At 48.1% G+C, this 20000-nt stretch overlaps 2 protein-coding genes across 4 annotated transcripts in view; both read left to right on the forward strand.

The window, feature by feature from the left end:
• Nucleotides 1-3989, forward strand: part of tsc1a (TSC complex subunit 1a) — a 23855-nt gene extending 19866 nt beyond the window's left edge. For all 3 annotated transcript variants that reach the window (XM_083912350.1, XM_083912352.1, XM_083912351.1), the window contains exons 19-22: nucleotides 367-489; nucleotides 1203-1390; nucleotides 1575-1733; nucleotides 1819-3989. In XM_083912350.1, coding sequence (XP_083768476.1) covers nucleotides 367-489; nucleotides 1203-1390; nucleotides 1575-1733; nucleotides 1819-2314 — 966 coding nt within the window. In that variant the 3' untranslated portion in view covers nucleotides 2315-3989. The remainder of the gene's footprint in view (nucleotides 1-366; nucleotides 490-1202; nucleotides 1391-1574; nucleotides 1734-1818) is intronic.
• Nucleotides 3990-5549: 1560 nt separating this feature from the next.
• The window catches only part of ak8 (adenylate kinase 8), a gene marked incomplete at its 3' end in the record, with an annotated part of 16784 nt that continues 2333 nt past the window's right edge, over nucleotides 5550-20000 (forward strand). Inside the window, exons 1-12 of the mRNA XM_083912364.1 lie at nucleotides 5550-5601; nucleotides 7653-7737; nucleotides 10019-10068; nucleotides 10384-10494; nucleotides 10956-11009; nucleotides 17216-17294; nucleotides 17452-17523; nucleotides 17601-17798; nucleotides 17993-18115; nucleotides 19188-19277; nucleotides 19392-19530; nucleotides 19744-19824. Coding sequence (XP_083768490.1) covers nucleotides 7656-7737; nucleotides 10019-10068; nucleotides 10384-10494; nucleotides 10956-11009; nucleotides 17216-17294; nucleotides 17452-17523; nucleotides 17601-17798; nucleotides 17993-18115; nucleotides 19188-19277; nucleotides 19392-19530; nucleotides 19744-19824 — 1079 coding nt within the window. The 5' untranslated portion in view covers nucleotides 5550-5601; nucleotides 7653-7655. The remainder of the gene's footprint in view (nucleotides 5602-7652; nucleotides 7738-10018; nucleotides 10069-10383; nucleotides 10495-10955; nucleotides 11010-17215; nucleotides 17295-17451; nucleotides 17524-17600; nucleotides 17799-17992; nucleotides 18116-19187; nucleotides 19278-19391; nucleotides 19531-19743; nucleotides 19825-20000) is intronic.

Here is a 20000-nt window from a genome sequence, read left to right on the forward strand (position 1 = left end):
TTCTCAGGTGTTCTCAGGTGTTCTCAGGTGTTCTCTGTGTCCTCAGGTGTTTTCTCTGTGTTCTCAGGTGTTCTCAGGTGTTCTCTGTGTTCTCAGGTGTTCTCAGGTGTTCTCAGGTGTTCTCAGGTGTCCTCAGGTGTTCTCTCAGGTGTTCTCAGGTGTTCTCTGTGTTCTCAGGTGTTCTCAGGTGTTCTCTGTGTTCTCAGGTGTTCTCAGGTGTTCTCTGTGTTCTCAGGTGTTCTCAGGTGTTCTCTCAGGTGTTCTCAGGTGTTCTCTGGTGTTCTCAGGTGTTCTCTGTGTTCTCAGGTGTTCTCTCAGGTGTTCTCAGGTGTTCTCCGTGTTCTCAGGTGTTCTCTGTGTCCTCAGGTGTGCAGCAGTGAGCAGCTGCAGCAGCAGATCTTCCTGTTGAACCAGCAGCTCGTCCTGTTGAGAGACACCAACCGAGCCCTGAGCGACCGTCTGGAGGCCGGAGAGACCCGCAGCTGCAGCGTGAGCCCCCTCTGCCTTACAGCTCCACCCAGAGCCAGCAACAAAACAGAAGTCCAGCAGTCGTGAGCCCCCCTCTACCTTACAGCTCCACCTAGAGCCAGCAACAAAAAAGAAGTCCAGCAGTCCTGAGCCCCCCTATACATTACAGCTCCACCTAGAGCCAGCAACAAAAAAGAAGTCCAGCAGTCGTGAGCCCCTCTCTTTACGTTACTTTACGTAAGGATTAGAGGAGTTTGACTGACAGTTAGCGTTAGCATTAGCCGTTAGCCGTTCCAGCTAAGTGCAGATGAAAGTGATGTTAGCGTCAAGGAGCAGCGTAGCCATGTGGGCGTGCGTTTCAATGGCGTTTCAGGATTGGCTAACTCCATTTCACCCAGTGCCAGCCTACAGTAGCTGCACCCAACAACAGACAACCCTGCCAACCAGCCTACAGTAGCTGCACCCAACAACAGACAACCCTGGCAACCAGCAACGCCCAACGCTATTGGCTGCTGCCATGGAAACACAACGGGACAGGAAGTCAGACATTCACAATATTCATTCAGACTAAAGAGAGTTTTTATTCTGTTCCCCTCAAAACGATTGTTATTAAAATAACACTTTAATAAAGATTCAACCTCTAATATAAAGGTATGGTGAGGCGTTCAGGGACTGAAAAGAGTGTGGGACCTCTGTGTTCCTGTGACTGACCTGTGTGTGTGTGTGTTGGTCAGGAGGCGTCCATGCTGCAGTGCACTGTGGGTAAAGAGCTGCAGCGTCTGAGGGACAGCGACGTGCAGCAGAGGCAGAAGCTGGAAGCAGCCAATCACAGGGCGGCAGAGCTGGAGAGCCAGCTGGCCCTCAAGGAGGAGCTGATCCTGGACCAGAAGAAGCTCCTGGAGGCCACCAAGGCCCAGAGCAGGTCAGGGCCTGGGCTGCTGGGGTTTCACTGACTGTCGTTGTTGTTGTTGTTGTTGTTGTTGTTGTTGTTGTTGTTGTTGTTGTTGTTGTTTCACTGACTCTTGTTGTCGTTGTTGTTGTTGTTGTTGTTGTTGTTGTTGTTGTTGTTGTTGTTGTTGTTGTTGTGGTGGTGGTGGGGGTGTCAGGGCGGAGCTGTCGGCCTGTGAGAGTCGCTGCGTGGCTCTGAGGAGAGTCGCCCAGACGCTGCAGACGGAGTCGCTGCACCTGTACAGCCTGATCCACCTGGACACACACACGGACACACACCTGGACACACACACACTCAGCCGGCCCCAGGACGTCAGGTAAACCCGAATAAACAGGAGCTGTTGTTGTTGTTGTTGTTGTTGTTGTTGTTGTTGTTGTTGACGTGTCGTCTCTCGCCCTCAGGCCAAACGGCGCCCACAGGCCCCGCCCCTTCTCTTCTTCTGTCGGCATCCTAAACGGCGGCGTGGCGACCCTCTCCACCTCCCCCCTGCTCCTCCCCTCCTGCTCCTCCTCCCCCCTCTCCCTCTCCCCCATAGAGTCCCCCCTCGCCGTCGGCTCCTTCCTGGAGCAGCGAGCGCGTCAGCTGTTCAGACCGACCAATCACAGCCAGGAGGAGGAGCCTCAGGAGGGAGAAGAGGAGGAAGGAGACGAGGGGGACGGAGAGGAGGAGGGAGAGGAGGAGGAGGCCCAGCCAGAGAGCCCTCCTCTGGGGCAGGAGGCAGAGGAGGCCTCCCTCCTCACAGGGAGTCCTCCCATGGACCCTGTGAGCCGGGCTCCAGCTCCCGGTCCTCCGGCTCCTGGAGCTCCGGCGCCGCCGTCCGACCTGACGCTCGCCGTCCGTCAGAGGAGGCACGAGCTCAGCATCATGGACTACGACGAGACCGTGCCAGAGTACTGACGGAGGTCTGACGCAGGTGCAGATCCGCGGCCCGGGTGTTAGCAGGCTACCGCTAACTGGCTAGCCACGCTAACAGTCGACAATCACCACGTGATCTTAACCACGTCAGGCGCCTCAGCCCCTCTTAAAGAAACACATTAAAGGTTGAATCTGCAGAATCTTTATTAAAGTCATATTTTTAATAATTATCCACCCACAAGCCTTTTGAGGGGAACAGAATCAAAGTTTTGCTATGCTAACCATGCTACGTTAGCTGAGACTGAGGCTACAGAAGCATCCAAACACTACAGGAGATCGCACTTTCTCAGGAACGTCATCAAACCGAAACCTTTCTGTGATTATGTTCTCTGTCCGCTCCGGGCAGCAACACATCAACACAACGACACCTGCTAACGTAGCTGTGGCTAACGTGTTAGCACTTGCTGCTCTCCCACACGGCCGCTCCGTGTAAATTAGGGCGTTACGGTGAGATCGACCCGCCTCATTCAGGGAGGAAACACCCTTTAGCAGTGAGGATAACTGGATGTGGGGTTCCTCAGGGTTCCGTTCTTGGTCCTTTTATGTTTTCACTTTACACACGGAGTTCCTGTGTGAAACAGGCTTTTTCACACCGGGAGAACCTTTTTATAGTTGGAAGAACTGTTCATAGAACGCCGTTTTAGGGACTTTTCAGCTCCAAGCGGGACTGCTGGCCGACCGTCTGCTAGTTAGTTAGCTAGCTAGCGCGCTAATTCCACAATGCTTTCATACTACAGTGGTTGGTTGGTCGAGTTGTGGGCAGAAGCACTGGTTGTGTAAACAGAGAGAAGCCCTTAAAGTCTGGACACTTTGGTATTTTCCAGGTACAAAATGCAGAATGAAGAAAAAACATTTATAAGTCGCATTTTTTGGGGTAAATTTATTTCATAAAATCAAAAACCAAGAACAGACGTTTCATCAAAGGAGAAAGTCATTTATATTCGTCGCCTCTCAGCTCGTTGTTCAAGCACCTGTTTGTTCCTCTGCGGTGGCCATCGAGCTTTTAGCTGTTAGCTTTTAGCCTTTAGCCGTTAGCGATGATCTTTTTTTGTTTTCTTCAGTGCAGTTTGAGAATCCTCCTCTTTTCTCCCTGACCAGTTTCCCTCTCAGTCCAAACTTTGTCTCTGCTGCTCCAGGAGCAGACGCACAGAGCGCCCTCTGCCAGCGTGAAATTATACATTTAATATTTCGTCTCAGAACCAAACAAACCACCAGAAAAGTGCCTCTGAAGTCTGTCCCGGCTTTGGTCCAAAGCCCCGATATCCCCTCACAGTTTGACACAATAGCTCAACATTTGCTGCCTCCAGTCTTTATGCTAAGCTAGGCTAACGTGTCCTGGCTCCAGTCTTTATGCTAAGCTAGGCTAACGTGTCCTGGCTCCAGTCTTTATGCTAAGCTAGACTAACTGATACCTAAACACCTCACTGTCAGAAAGAAAAGAAAGACTTTGGGTAAAAATGTCCCTCTACCTTTAAGCCAAAGAGAGGCCGAGTCTCATCTGTGCGACTCTGTGTCCTCAGACTCAACACGGACGCTTCAGCGGCGTCGCTCCAGAGATCTGCTGAGTCAGTGTGTGTGTGTGTCTGTGTGTTTGTGTGTGTGTGTTTGTGTGTCAGAGGCTGCTGTTAAACTGTGAACATCACAAATAAAAAGATGAAACCTGCAGGTGTCTGACGTCTGTGTCCTGACAGCTGTTAGCATGATGTTAGCTCTGTTACAACAGCAAGCTAAACTGCTAGCACAATGTTAGCTATGTTACAACATGAGCCTATACTGTTAGCAGGATGTTAGCTCTGTTACAACATGGGGCTAAACTGTTCGCACGATGTTAGCTCTGTTACAACATGGGGCTAAACTGTTAGCACAATGTTAGCTCTGTTACAACATGGGGCTAAACTGTTCGCACGATGTTAGCTCTGTTACAACATGGGGCTAAACTGTTAGCGTGACATTAGCTATGTTACAACATGGGGCTAAACTGTTAGCGTGACATTAGCTTTGTTACAACAGGAGGCTAAACTGTTAGCGTGACATTAGCTCTGTTACAATATGAGGCTAAATGGTTAGCATGACATTAGCTCTGTTACAATATGAGGCTAAACGTTTAGCATGACCTTGCTGGATGATAGACGTTTGTTAAAATGGCGGTAGTGTATTATGATAAATTCATATTTTGAAAAGATGCAACAGCTCGTGTGATTTAGGACGATGTTTACGTCAGAGACGTCGTTTTAAAGACACAAAAACGTCTCAACGCAGGATTATTAAACAGGATAAAGATTATTACAAAGTTTGATTCTATTTATGAAAATGTCAAAAAGGAGATTTAAAAAAATATTCAGTTAATATGGAAAGTGTCAAACTAACATAAAACACAACACATCAGAGTTTTTCACAATAAAAACAGTGAATATAAAAACTTAATACAGGAAGGACCTCATTTAAAATTATTAAACATTTCCATATCAATTCACAGATGTGTGTCATAATCTCTGTTGGGGGTTTATCAAATACAGTTTCATATTTATATTTATTTATTTATTTTAGTTATATTTATATACAATTAAAAGGGAGAAAAGGTTGTTTGGAGGCTTGTGACTAAAACATTCACCAAATAAAAAATAAAAATACTGAAGACACTTGTTCTTATTTTCATAATTACAATAAAATAATAATAAAAATAATAGAGTTAAGATGGAAGAAGACAAGTGTCTGTGACGTCACATTTAAAGTTCAAACCCAAACATTTAGAAAGTTAACAGGTTTAATCTGAACAGTTTAAATGAGTTTATGTTTATTTATGAATATTAAAACTGTTATATTATTATTAATATTCATATTAATCCGTTTGTTTTTAACATGGAGAGTTTTTAATAAACTAAGATGGCGGCGACACTTGTTCGCGGCTCCGTTGCTAGGAGACTCCCGCCGCCCCGCCCCGCACGCGCGCTGATGACGTACTTCCCTAACAACAAGCAAACGCTCTCTTAGCAACGGAGTCGTTGAGAGGTTTTAACGTCGTTTTTATTCCGTTTTATATTAAAAAAAACACATTTACGGTGAGTTTGAACAGAAAACTGATTTATTTTCATATTTTTAGACTTTCATAAATGCTCGACAGCAGCTGGAGCTGTTTTATTATCGCTGTTTAATGGTTTTATGTTTTAAAAGCTTTAAAAAGATGATATTTAAAAACCTTCCTCCTCCTCAGGGACATGCAGCACCTGAGCTCCTACGCCGACACACACAGCGTCTTCAGCCTGGTGCAGGTAACAAACCACACCTGACATACGTGTTTAATATTACAGGTAACACAGCACACCTGACATACATGTTTAATATTACAGGTAACACAGCACACCTGACATACATGTTTAATATTACAGGTAACACAGCACACCTGACATACATGTTTAATATTACAGGTAACACAGCACACCTGACATACATGTTTAATATTACAGGTAACACAGCACACCTGACATACATGTTTAATATTACAGGTAACACAGCACACCTGACATACATGTTTAATATTACAGGTAACACAGCACACCTGACATACATGTTTATTATTACAGGTAACACAGCACACCTGACATACGTGTTTAATATACACACCTGACATACATGTTTAATATTACAGGTAACACACCTGACATACGTGTTTAATATTACAGGTAACACAGCACACCTGACATACGTGTTTAATATTACAGGTAACACAGCACACCTGACATACGTGTTTAATATTACAGGTAACACAGCACACCTGACATACGTGTTTAATATTACAGGTAACACAGCACACCTGACATACGTGTTTAATATTACAGGTAACACAGCACACCTGACATACATGTTTAATATTAACACACCTGACATACATGATTAATATTACAGGTAACACACCTGACATACATGTTTAATATTACAGGTAACACAGCACACCTGACATACATGATTAATATTACAGGTAACACAGCACACCTGACATACGTGTTTAATATTACAGGTAACACAGCACACCTGACATACGTGTTTAATATTACAGGTAACACAGCACACCTGACATACATGTTTAACACAGCACACCTGACATACATGTTTAATATTACAGGTAACACAGCACACCTGACATACATGTTTAATATTACAGGTAACACACCTGACATACATGTTTAATATTACAGGTAACACAGCACACCTGACATACATGTTTAATATTACAGGTAACACACCTGACATACATGTTTAATATTACAGGTAACACAGCACACCTGACATACGTGACTAATATTACAGGTAACACAGCACACCTGACATACATGTTTAACACAGCACACCTGACATACATGTTTAATATTACAGGTAACACAGCACACCTGACATACATGTTTAATATTACAGGTAACACACCTGACATACATGTTTAATATTACAGGTAACACAGCACACCTGACATACATGTTTAATATTACAGGTAACACAGCACACCTGACATACGTGTTTAATATTACAGGTAACACAGCACACCTGACATACGTGTTTAATATTACAGGTAACACACCTGACATACGTGTTTAATATTACAGGTAACACAGCACACCTGACATACATGTTTAATATTACAGGTAACACAGCACACCTGACATACATGTTTAATATTACAGGTAACACACCTGACATACGTGTTTAATATTACAGGTAACACAGCACACCTGACATACATGTTTAATATTACAGGTAACACAGCACACCTGACATACATGTTTAATATTACAGGTAACACACCTGACATACATGTTTAATATTACAGGTAACACAGCACACCTGACATACATGTTTAATATTACAGGTAACACAGCACACCTGACATACGTGTTTAATATACACACCTGACATACATGTTTAATATTACAGGTAACACACCTGACATACATGTTTAATATTACAGGTAACACAGCACACCTGACATACATGTTTAATATTACAGGTAACACACCTGACATACATGTTTAATATTACAGGTAACACAGCACACCTGACATACGTGTTTAATATTACAGGTAACACACCTGACATACATGTTTAATATTACAGGTAACACAGCACACCTGACATACATGTTTAATATTACAGGTAACACACCTGACATACGTGTTTAATATTACAGGTAACACAGCACACCTGACATACGTGTTTAATATTACAGGTAACACACCTGACATACATGAATACATGAGACTCCATCGTCACATTAAAACTGTGTGTGTGTGTGTGTGTGTGCGTGTGTGTGTGTGTGTGTGTGTGTGTTCAGAGCATGGTGTCCAGCCTGGTCCTGGATCAGCCTGATGACCCCCTCACTTTCCTGATCAGCTGGCTGCAGAGGAGCAGCGTGGACAGTAGGTCAACACACGCTGAGCCAGAGCAACAACAACAACAACATGAGACACAACAACAACAACAACAACAACATGAGACACAACAACAACAACATGAGACACAACAACAACAACATGAGACACAACAACAACAACATGAGACACAACAACAACAACATGAGACACAACAACAACAACAACATGAGACACAACAACAACAACAACAACAACATGAGACACAACAACAACAACATGAGACACAACAACAACAACAACATGAGACACAACAACAACAACATGAGACACAACAACAACAACATGAGACACAACAACAACAACAACATGAGACACAACAACAACATGAGACACAACAACAACAACAACAACAGTCATTCAGACCTCAGAGAGACCTCAGAGGTGTGAGAGCAGGAAAGCGTCACTAGATGGAGCCGTGACTCCAGAGTTCAGACACAAACACTCAACGTTTACTTTGCTTTCATCACTTTACTTCAAACATCACCACAACTCACCAAACATCACCACAACTCACCACACATCACCAGAACTCACCACACATCACCACAACTCACCAGAACATCACCACAACTCACCACACATCACCAGAACTCACCAAACATCACCACAACTCACCAAACATCACCAGAACTCACCAAACATCACCACAACTCACCAAACAGCACCACAACTCACCAGAACATCACCACAACTCACCAAACATCACCACAACTCACCAAACATCACCACAACTCACCAAACATCACCACAACTCACCAAACATCACCACAACTCACCAAACATCACCACAACTCACCAGAACATCACCACAACTCACCAAACATCACCACAACTCACCAAACATCACCACAACTCACCAAACACCACCACAACTCACCAGAACATCACCACAACTCACCAAACATCACCACAACTCACCAGAACATCACCACAACTCACCAAACATCACCACAACTCACCAAACATCACCGCAACTCACCAGAACATCACCACAACTCACCAAACATCACCACAACTCACCAAACACCACCACAACTCACCAGAACATCACCACAACTCACCAAACATCACCACAACTCACCAGAACATCACCACAACTCACCAGAACATCACCACAACTCACCAAACATCACCACAACTCACCAAACATCACCACAACTCACCAAACATCACCACAACTCACCAAACAGCACCACAACTCACCAAACATCACCACAACTCACCAAACAGCACCACAACTCACCAAACACCACCACAACTCACCAAACATCACCACAACTCACCAGAACATCACCACAACTCACCAAACATCACCACAACTCACCAAACATCACCACAACTCACCGAACATTACCACAACTCACCAAACATCACCACAACTCACCAAACATCACCACAACTCACCAAACATCACCACAACTCACTAAACATCACCACAACTCACCAAACATCACCACAACTCACCAAACATCACAACAACTCACCAAACATCACCACAACTCACCAAACATCACCACAACTCACCAAACATCACCACAACTCACCAAACATCACCACAACTCACCAAACATCACCACAACTCACCAAACACCACCACAACTCACCAAACATCACCACAACTCACCAGAACATCACCACAACTCACCAGAACATCACCACAACTCACCAAACAACACCACAACTCACCAAACATCACCACAACTCACCAAACATCACCACAACTCACCAGAACATCACCACAACTCACCACACATCACCACAACTCACCAAACATCACCACAACTCACCAGAACATCACCACAACTCACCAGAACATCACAACAACTCACCAAACAACACCACAACTCACCAAACATCACAACAACTCACCAAACATCACCACAACTCACCACACATCACCACAACTCACCAAACATCACCACAACTCACCACACACCACCACAACTCACCAAACATCACCACAACTCACCAAACATCACCACAACTCACCAAACATCACCACAACTCACCAAACATCACCACAACTCACCAAACATCACCACAACTCACCACACATCACCCGGCTGTTAGCATCTCTCCTGGATTTCTACCTTAATAGTTGTTACAGTAAAAAACTGTCTCCATGTTTTATTGATGATTAAATGGCAGAAGAAGTGTTCTGACTGAGAGCACGATTTAAAGATCAGATCTGTGTTTTACATACGTCTCAGTACGTCTACACAAGTAACCGTGTGTGTGTGTGTGTGTGTGTGTGTGTGTGTGTCAGTCCCCAGGGTGCTGCTGCTCGGTCCTCCAGCTGTTGGGAAACACACTGTGGTGAGTTTCATCTCACGTTCACCCCTTCACAATAAAAGCATCTCTCTTCTTCTTCCTCTTTTTCTTCAAGTCAAAAGTTAGAACGCCCTCCCACTGTGCGTGCGTCACAGGTTAGAGCACCCTCCCACTGTGCCTCCGTCCCAGGTTAGAGCGCCCTCCCACTGTGCCTCCGTCCCGTGCCCCGTGCTTTAGGGTCCTTGTCCCCCCCTCCAGGCCCGTTTGTACTCACACTACCTGGGCCTCGGAGAATGCTTCTTGCTGCCTATACGTCATCACGCCGTAACACTTCTTCTTCTGTGGTTCTTGTGTCTTCAGGCCAAACAGCTGAGTGCTGATCTGAGAGCTGTGTATGTGACCACAGAGAGTTTACTGCAGGACCAATCAGAGCAGAGCGCCGGGGCACGCCAACACACCCTCACAGAGCAGGTACACACACACACACACACACACACACACACAAACACACACACACACTCACACACACATCTGAACCCCTCCTGACACACTTGAACTACTTTAATCCACACCGCTGATCAAAATTCTCACAGTGTATATCTCTGTGTGTGTGTGTGTCTCTCTGTGTGTGTGTGTGTGTGTGTGTATGTGTGTGTGTGTGTGTGTGTGTGTCTGTGTGTGTGTGTGTGTGTGTGTGTGTGTGTGTGTGTCTCTCTGTGTGTGTGTGTGTGTGTGTGTGTGTGTGTGTGTGTGTGTGTCTCTCTCTGTGTGTGTGTGTGTATGTGTGTGTGTGTGTGTGTGTGTGTGTCTCTCTGTGTGTGTGTGTGTGTGTGTGTGTGTGTGTGTGTCTCTCTGTGTGTGTGTGTGTGTGTGTGTGTGTGTGTGTGTGTGTCTCTGTGTGTGTGTGTGTGTGTGTGTGTGTGTGTGTTCAGGAGCTCGTCACACTGATTCAACAGAGACTGAGTGAGATCGACTGCTTCAGCCGGGTGAGTTTGAGCGTTGCTGCTGTAAATGAGTTTGTCTGGCCCAGGCTTTTATTGTGAAAGGTAAGGAGGAAGCTGTGTGTGCTGCCTCAGTCTTCAGTACCCCTAATATTCACGCTCTGTATTAAATATGAAATATGAAATATTAAATATACACAACAGAAAACACCGGGTTCACTTTATGTGTCCGTTGGATTTGAACCGTGTAAAAGGCGGCCATTTTGGAATTGAATTCACATCTTCTTGGTCTGTGATGTTTTTTTCACAGTTGGGTCATGAAAGCTTTATCATTTGTTAATGAATCATATAAAAAACGTTCTCAGAAACAACTGTGATGTGAACTAGTGACATCTTTAGATAACAGAGATAAAACAACGGTGTCATTTTGGCCCCAGCAAACATTTAAGGTAACGTTTTAAAATGAACTCCCACCGTTGTTTTCATTGACCTTAAAATAAAGATACCGTATTTTCCGCACTCTAAGTTTCACCTAAAAACCTCCACATGTCTCCAAAGCCGACAGTGCGCCTTATAACCCGGTGCTCCTTATATACGGACCAATATTGAGCCACAACAGGTCTCCAACTACGGTGAGCAGCCGCCGACTCTATTTTCCCCCGTAGAAGAAGTAACGCGCGGTGCATGTTGAGATATACGACTGCGTGAAGCGTGCCGTTTCATTTCCATGTGTGTGTTTGTGTAAAGAGCCCAAAATGGCTCCTGTTAAGAGACACGCTTACGATGCAGAGTTTACACTCAAGGCCATTAGTCACGCAGCAGAACACGGGAATAGAGCAGCAGCCAGAGAGTTGAACATGAACCAATCAATGGAGCCGAAGTGGAGGAAGCAACAAGACGACCTCCCCTGACTGTTGTGTTGACGTTCCCTTTAGTGCAGCTCCATCTAATGGATGCAGAACGTAACCCCAGCCTCCACTGTAGCGTCTGTTCTATGCTCCTGATAATGTGGTGACCTTAGATATGAGAAAAGTTTCAAAATAAGACGTACGTTGAAGGTGCGCCGTTTCACTTGTTTCTAACTTAATATCGTGTCTTTTAACGTGATTTCAGTGAAAACACACAGAACTACATTGTTACCGCAGCTGTGAGGTTCTGAAAAGCTTGAACACGGACCCTGAGAGTTGTGAGTCCAGTCGACACATGAAGAGCGTTCAGCGACATCCTGTGATCACACGCGTGTCTCCTCCCTGACTGTCTCCGTCTCCGTCTCTGATCTCACGCTGTGATGATAATAATTAGCGCTCTGGTCGCCGCCGTGTCGTACTACGATTCCCAGCAGGCCGAGCAGCGTGTCGGCGTGCGTCCCCGGGGACGCGCTGATCAAAGGGACTCGCTGCTGTCACATCGCGCCTGTTGTTTTTCACTCGGGCTCGTCCTCTCTGCTGCTCCTCATTAGCATCACGTCCTGTTTCCTGTCAGCGTTCATCAGGACACCGCGAGCTGCTTTCTGATCAGTTTAAGAGAATTAGAGAGCGAGACGCCGCTGTCAGCAACGCTCACACGACAACAACAACAACAACAACACGACGGCACTCATCTGTGCGACCAAGCGCCCGGCCTCTGTTCACCGCCGCTCTGCTGCTGGAGAACCTGAAGGACTCTGGCTTCAGACCGTTGGCGTTCTGAAACCACTGACCTTTTTCAAGGACGTCTGAAAGTGAAGTCAGGGGTGAAGTGTCTTAAACGCTCCTCGCTCCCCCGTGACCTCACAGCGTCCGCACAGTTCCCCCTTTAGCTTAACCTGATTTAAACGCCACGTGAGCACCTGACCCCGGTCACAGACCTGAATAAAGTACTGGTGCATTTCAACGGGTTCACCGGGTCAGACGGGGTCACGCGTCTGCACGTGCTCCGTAGGTTCTAACTGCCCCACCTCGTCACCGTGGAGACCCGTCCTCATTCTGTCTGAAGGCGTCCGTGTTCAGACCAGCTGGACGTTAGCAGAGCACCACCAGGTGGCTGTAGTCCTGTCCCTGGACTTCTCGTGGACTGGCACCAAGCCGGAGGTCTTCCACAGCAACGGGACTTCCTCCTGACTCAGGTCGACTCGGGCTCAGGTTGTACAGGTGTCCCAGTACAGGCGACAGGATCCACAGGTCTTCAGGGTCCTGGGTGAGACTGCATCAGGACCTGCAGCCTTTCCCTGATGCAGTCTGTCCATCTGCCTCTTGACTCGGCCCGTAGTCACCGTTGGGCGAGGGGTGGTGCACCCCTCGCCCAACGGTGACTACGGGCCAGGGAAAGGCTGCAGGTCCTGATGCAGTCTCACCCAGGTGTCATCACTCTGCATCAGTGTTTCCCTGATGTTTAAACCTGATCATGTTCAGGTTCAGGTTCAAGTCCATCACCATGGAAACATCGTCCCCCGGCTCAAAGCAGAGTCCTCATCCCCCGGATGACCCAGAGAACTCCTTCAGTCCCTGATTCTTCCTCATGGAAAACAGCGTTGTTGGCTAACTAGCGGGTTTCTCGTCTGCGCATGCTCCCAACTCCACTGCAGCGGCTTTAGACCCGGAAACAGAAGAAACCAGGAAGCAACGGCCGGGAGTTTCACTGAAGCAAAATAACTTAATAACTGGACTTTGTTTGGGTCCCGGTGTGCTTGGAGGTGGTTCTGGATTTAACTGGGGGCTTCTGGAGGCTTTGAAGGTTTCCTGCGAAGTACCAGTGTTCCTTAAGTGGTTCTAGAGGTTACTGAGGTGGTTCTTGTGGTGATTGGAGGTCCAACGGTTTTGAAGTGGTTCTAAAGGTCCTATAGGTGGTTCTGGTGGTGACTGTGTGTTACTGAAAGGTTTGTAGGTGGTTCTTGTTGACCTTGGGGAAGTTGTGGTGGTCCTTAGTGGTTCTAGAGGTTCTTGTAGTAACAGAAGAGGTCCTGAGGGTTCTCTCAGTGTTTATAGAGCATCTGTGCGGAGGTCTAGAGCTCATGGTGCAGGTGTGGGTCCGGTGGTTGGATCTGCTGGACCTGGTATTGGATTGGGTTCATCTCTATGTGAGAGGACTCACCGATGTCAGATGTGTCTCTGTGACGGGTGAAGAAGCTGCTCTGGGATCAAGTGACTTTAACCTTTAAAGATGTTTCACGGCACAGAAACTTAGAGAGAGTTTGTTCAGTGTGTGTTAAAGTGTGTGTGTGTGTGTGTGTGTGTGTGTGTGTGTGTGTGTGTGTCAGCGTGTGTCTGTGTGTGTGTGTGTGTGTCAGTGTGTGTTCAGCTCCTGAGAGACGACCACTCAGAGATCAGACGTCTTCTTCTTCCTCCGTCCCTGTTGGACTGTCTGATAGTGTGTGTTCAGTTTGTGTTAAAGTGTGTGTGTGTGTGTGTTAAAGTGTGTTAGTGTGTGTGTGTGTGTGTTAAAGTGTGTTAGTGTGTGTGTGTGTGTTAGTGTGTGTGTGTGTTCAGTGTGTGTGTGTGCCTCTCTCAGTGATCAGCCGTAAACATCGTTCAGCGTTCGTCTTTTCCTCTAAACTTTACAAACAGCAGCTTCTTTCAGCCTCCAACGTTTAGCTTCAACGTTTAGCATTTAGCATCAGTGTTTAGTGTGTGTGTGTGTGTGTGTCTGTGTGTGTGTGTGTGTGTGTCAGTGTGTGTGTGATTAGCAGCTCCTTTCATCTGGTAATGGCTGTTTTTGGCCGCAGGCTAAACTCATCACACACACACGAGGGACCGCGTGAGTTTATCGTCTGTCTGTCAGCGCCAACGCAGGAGAGGAGGATGATTGACAGCTCCCGTCAGCCCCCCCCCCCTCCTGACACATTAAAGACTCTACCTGTCTGTCTGTGTGTGTGTGTGTGTGTGTGTGTGTGTCTGTCTGTCTGTCTGTCTTCATTCGTCTTTATCATCTTGTCTCCAAGTCTAAATCTTCTCCTCTGACTAAAGCTGTTGTCTCTCATGAATCACGGTCAGAGTTTCAGAAGTTTCAGCAGCAGATTCTCCGTCAGACTCGTCCTCTGGTTTTGGCGCCTGATGGAGCGTGAAGGAGGACGTGGTCATGCAGCCCGTTCATAATGTGGTCATAATGCACGGCTGTCGTAGTGTTTCACCGTCTCAAACAGGTCAAACGTCCCCAGGAACGGTGTTTGTGTTCTTACTCTCGTTTCATTATAAACTGTTGGACCTTTTTATGTATTTAGGGCGCCCTCCCACTGTGCCTCCGTCCCGTGCCCCAGCACGTGTCACGGCTAAAGTCTGGTTCCTTTGACCAGTGTGAGTGCAACCGTACCACGTCTAGGAGCGGCACGCTTGCCGTCCACGGCCCGTTTGGGAGAGGTGGGCTTTAGTAAAGCACGTTTGCACGTGTACGAGCACGAGCGTGCGCACGTGTACGAGCACGAGCGTGCGCACGTGTACGAGCACGAGCGTGCGCACGTGTACGAGCACGAGGCCTACGGCGGTTCTGAGGTCATTTCCTGTGCGCCTGTTGGGACGTAGAAAAAAGAAGGAGGGACCATGCACGGACATTTCAAACAATGGCGGTGAAAGGTTCACGTTGGTGTGATGCGGAGGTGGAGTGTTTACTGCAGATTTGGTCGATGAAAAGATTCAAAAACAGTCGACAAGACGCACAAAAACTCCGAGGTCTACGGAAAGATCTGGAAACAAAGCCACGCATCGCCATGACGTCATCAATGCGTGTGACGTGTTACGGCGTGATGACGTATAGGCAGCAAGAAGCATTCTCCGAGGCCCAGGTAGTGTGAGTACAAACGGGCCTGGAGGGGGGGACAAGGACCCTAAAGCGCATTAATGTCCAACAGAACGTGTAAGTGTGGCAGGTTGTAGCCCGGGGGCTGATTTCCATCATTCTTAGGCAAAGATTTAAAGAGTGAATGTTGCTGTGAAAGAAAAGAGTGAAACACAGAAAGAGGAGGGTTCTTGAGTCAGACGCAGCTGTGCTTTGCTCTCAGGGCGCATTCGTCCCCGTGCTGCAGCGTACGCAGGCTTCTGCAGCTTTAAGTCACAGTCAAACACTTTCTTTGGTCACATCTGTTAATTAATGACTTTATTTACTTTATTATTACTGTCTATGGAAATAAACTGTTTATGTTTATTTCCTGTTGCAGTGTATGTGAATGGCCTCAGCTGACAGGAAGTTAACAAGGACCCAGGCTGTTGCCTAGCGTAGGGAGTTCCTTTGAACGGGTCTATAGAGGAACGTGTAAAGTGATGAACTCTGAGTCCTGACTCTGCTTCACTGTTCACAGCTGCAACACAACAGTTATCAGGGGGGTTTGGGTCTGCTGAGGACCAACGTTAACCCGTCTCCTCTGTGTCTCCTCTGTGTCTCCTCTGTCCTCTGTCTCCTCTGTCCTCTGTCTCCTCTGTCCTGTGTCCTCTGTCTCCTCTGTCTCCTGTCCTCTGTGTGTCCTCTGACTCCTCTGTGTCTCCTCTGTCCTCTGTCTCCTCTGTCCTGTGTCCTCTGTCTCCTCTGTCTCCTGTGTCCTCTGTCTCCTGTCCTCTGTGTGTCCTCTGTCTCCTCTGTCTCCTGTCTCCTCTGTCTCCTGTCCTCTGTGTGTCCTCTGACTCCTCTGTGTCTCCTCTGTCCTCTGTCTCCTGTCTCCTCTGTCCTGTGTGTCCTCTGTCTCCTCTCTCCTCTGTGTCCTCTGTGTCTCCTCTGGTTCCTCTCTCTCCTGTCTCCTGTTTCCTCTGTCCTGTGTCTCCTCTGTCTCCTGTCTCCTCTGTGTCTCCTCTGTCCTCTGTCCTGTGTCTCCTCTGTGTCTCCTCTTTCCTGTGTCCTCTGTCTCCTGTGTCTCCTCTCTCCTGTGTCCTGTCTCCTCTATCCTCTGTCTCCTGTTTCCTCTGTCTCCTCTCTCCTGTGTCCTGTCTCCTCTATCCTCTGTCTCCTCTCTCCTCTGTTTCCTGTTTCCTCTGTCTCCTCTCTCCTCTCTCTCCTGTCTCCTCTGTCCTCTGTCTCCTCTGTCTCTCCTCTGTCTCTTGTCTCCTCTGTCTCTTGTGTCTCTTGTCTCCTCTGTCTCCTGTCTTCTCTGTCTCCTCTGTCTCCTCTCTCTCCTGTCTCCTCTGTCCTCTGTCCTCTGTCTCCTCTGTCTCTCCTCTGTCTCTTGTCTCCTCTGTCTCTTGTCTCCTCTGTCTCCTGTCTTCTCTGTCTCCTCTGTCTCCTCTCTCTCCTGTCCTCTGTCCTCCGTCTCCTGTCTCCTCTGTCCTCTGTCTCCTGTGTCCTCTGTCCTCCAGGGCTGGGTGCTGCAGGTCCCTCACACTCGTCTGCAGGCTCTGAGTCTGCAGCAGGCCGGAGTCATGCCCCAGCACGTTGGTGAGACGAGCTGTCCACTGTCTGTCCACTGTCTGTCCACTGTCTGTCCACTGTCTGTCCCCCTTTACACATGGACTCTGTGTGTGTGTGTGTGTGTGTGTGTGTGTGTGTGTGTGTGTGTGTGTGTGCGTGTGTGTGTGTGTGTGTGTGTGTGCAGTGCTGTTGGAGGCTCCTGATGATGTGTTGTTGGAGAGGAGTCAGGGGAAACTGGTGGATCCTGTGACAGGAGGTGAGTCCAGGTATCTTTATTACAATGATATAAATACGTCAGTGTCTCTCTGTGATGACATCACTTCCTGTCTGCAGACGTGTTCCATCAGACCTTCGTCTGGCCGCAGGACGACGCCGTCGCTCAGCGTCTGGAGCGGCGGCCTCCGTCAGAGACGCAGCGATTGGCTGAGCTGCACAGATACCGCTGTGAGGTCACGGGTCTGAGCTCAGCCTATCAGCACGTCCTGAAGAGCGTCAACGCCGACCAACCACCTGCTGACGTCTACCACCAAGGTACACACACACACACTCACAGAGACACACACACACACACACACACACACACACACACACAGAGACACACACACGTATAAAAACACACACACACACACACACACACACGTATAAACACACACACACACACACGTATAAACACACACACACACACACACACACTCATGTATAAACACAGTTACTTCCTGTCTCAGTGTTGGCGTTCGTCCGCACTCGTCGGCGCTCCAGAACTCCCAGAATCCTCCTGTTGGGTCCTCCGGGGTCGGGGAAGAGTCACCAGGCCAGACTGCTGTCAGAGAAATACAAGATGGTGGACGGTACACACACACACACACACACACACACATACACACACACACACACACACACACACACACACACACACTCACACACACACACACACACACACACACACACACACACACAGAAACCACCTGGAGTACCCGGAGAACAGTCTGCTGTGGAAGACCTCTTGCTTGGTCCCAGTCCCCAGAAGTCGCCGTCCTCTGACGACCACAGACCCGTCGCCCTGACGTCTGAGGATGGAGGTCCTGGAGAGACGGGTCCTGGTCCCGCTGAGGCCACAGGTGACGCTGCGTCTGGATCCTCTGCAGTTTCAGCCCCATTCAGGAGTCGACGGCGCTGCGGGTGTGTGTGTGTGTGTGTGTGTGTGTGTGGGGGGGGGGGGGGGGGGGGGGGGCACAACACTGAGTCATGTCACCTGCAGGAGTTTTTTGACGACTCAGCTGTTGTCGGGTGTGTGAGGGGAGGGGATGAGGGAGAGTACAGGACACTGGGAGACCACTTTGTAGAGCGGTCTGAACAGAACCACCTGAGGCTGAAGACCTGAGACAAGAGGGGAGGTGAAGAAGAGGAGGCCTTCACAGCCTACGGGTCAGGGGGGAGGAGGGGAGGAGGGGGGGGACTGCAAATACTTGGGAGTGGAAATCTAACACTGGGGCTGTGACCAGGACGGGGCTGAGCAGAGTCTGTTTCCTGAGGAGCTGAGAGCCAGAGACACAGACAGACCTGCTGAAACCATCAGAAGGTTCTGGATCTGTGCTCGGCCTCAGGCTGGAGGCTTTGAGTCTGAACCCTGAACTCACTGTGATCCATCACAGACGATGATCAGCAGCGTCTCATCACACAGGCGGCTCCAGCTCCTCTGTCCAACGCTCAGACACAGGAAATCTCTGCCACCTGCATCACACCTGTTCACACAACACAATCACTGCACCTGAGGTTATTACACTAGGGGTCACTACAGTTAGTTTGCTTATTTACACTTTTTATTATTAGGGATCTTTTATTTTGTATTTCTATGTCACTGCTCTGACGTGACACGTGTGTGTGAAGCTGCTACACTGAGTTTCTCTCTCTGTGTCTCAGTGTGTTGTGGTCGTCTGTTGAGGTCCGCAGCAGCTGCTGGTTCAGTTCTGGGAGAGGAAATCCAATCCTACCTGGATGATGGGAGGCCAGGTAACACACACACACACACACACACACACACACACACACACACTTCACTCTGCAGACCTGTGTGTGTGTGTCTGTGTCTGTGTGTGTGTGTGATTAATGTCTGGTGTGTGTCAGTTCCAGACTCTGTGGTTCTGCAGGTTCTGGAGGATCGTCTGAGCAGAGCAGACTGCAGCTGCAGAGGCTGGATCCTGCACGGGTTCCCCCGAGACCTGCAGCAGGCCAGGAGCCTGCAGGAGACCCTGCAGCCCAACAGGTACCAGCTCTGATGGTTCTGATGGTTCTGATGGTTCTGATGGAACATTACATCCACAGTCAGTGTAGAATCATGTTCAGCTGCTCCGGTCTGAATTTAAACACTTAAATATGCGTCTTTTATGTTCTTAATGTCCTCTGTGTGTGAACTCTGTGTGTGACCTCTGGTTGTCCTCTGTGACCTCTGGTTGACCTCTGTGTGACCTTGTCTCAGGGTGTTCTTCCTGGACTGCACAGATGACGTGTGTGTGGAGAGGATCAGTCTGAGAGCAACAGATCCAGTGAGCGGAGAGAGGTCAGTTCAACATCTACAGGATATTCATTTAATATCCCTCACTCATCTTCAGCCTCTGATCCTGGATCAGGTCTCAGGGGCAGCAGCTCCAGCCTCTGATCCTGGATCAGGTCTCGGGGGCAGCAGCTCCAGCCTCTGGTCCTGGATCAGGTCTCAGGGGCAGCAGCTCCAGCCTC

The sequence above is a fragment of the Echiichthys vipera genome (genome assembly GCF_963691815.1).
Source record: "Echiichthys vipera genome assembly, chromosome: 4".
Lineage (NCBI taxonomy): Eukaryota > Metazoa > Chordata > Actinopteri > Perciformes > Trachinidae > Echiichthys > Echiichthys vipera.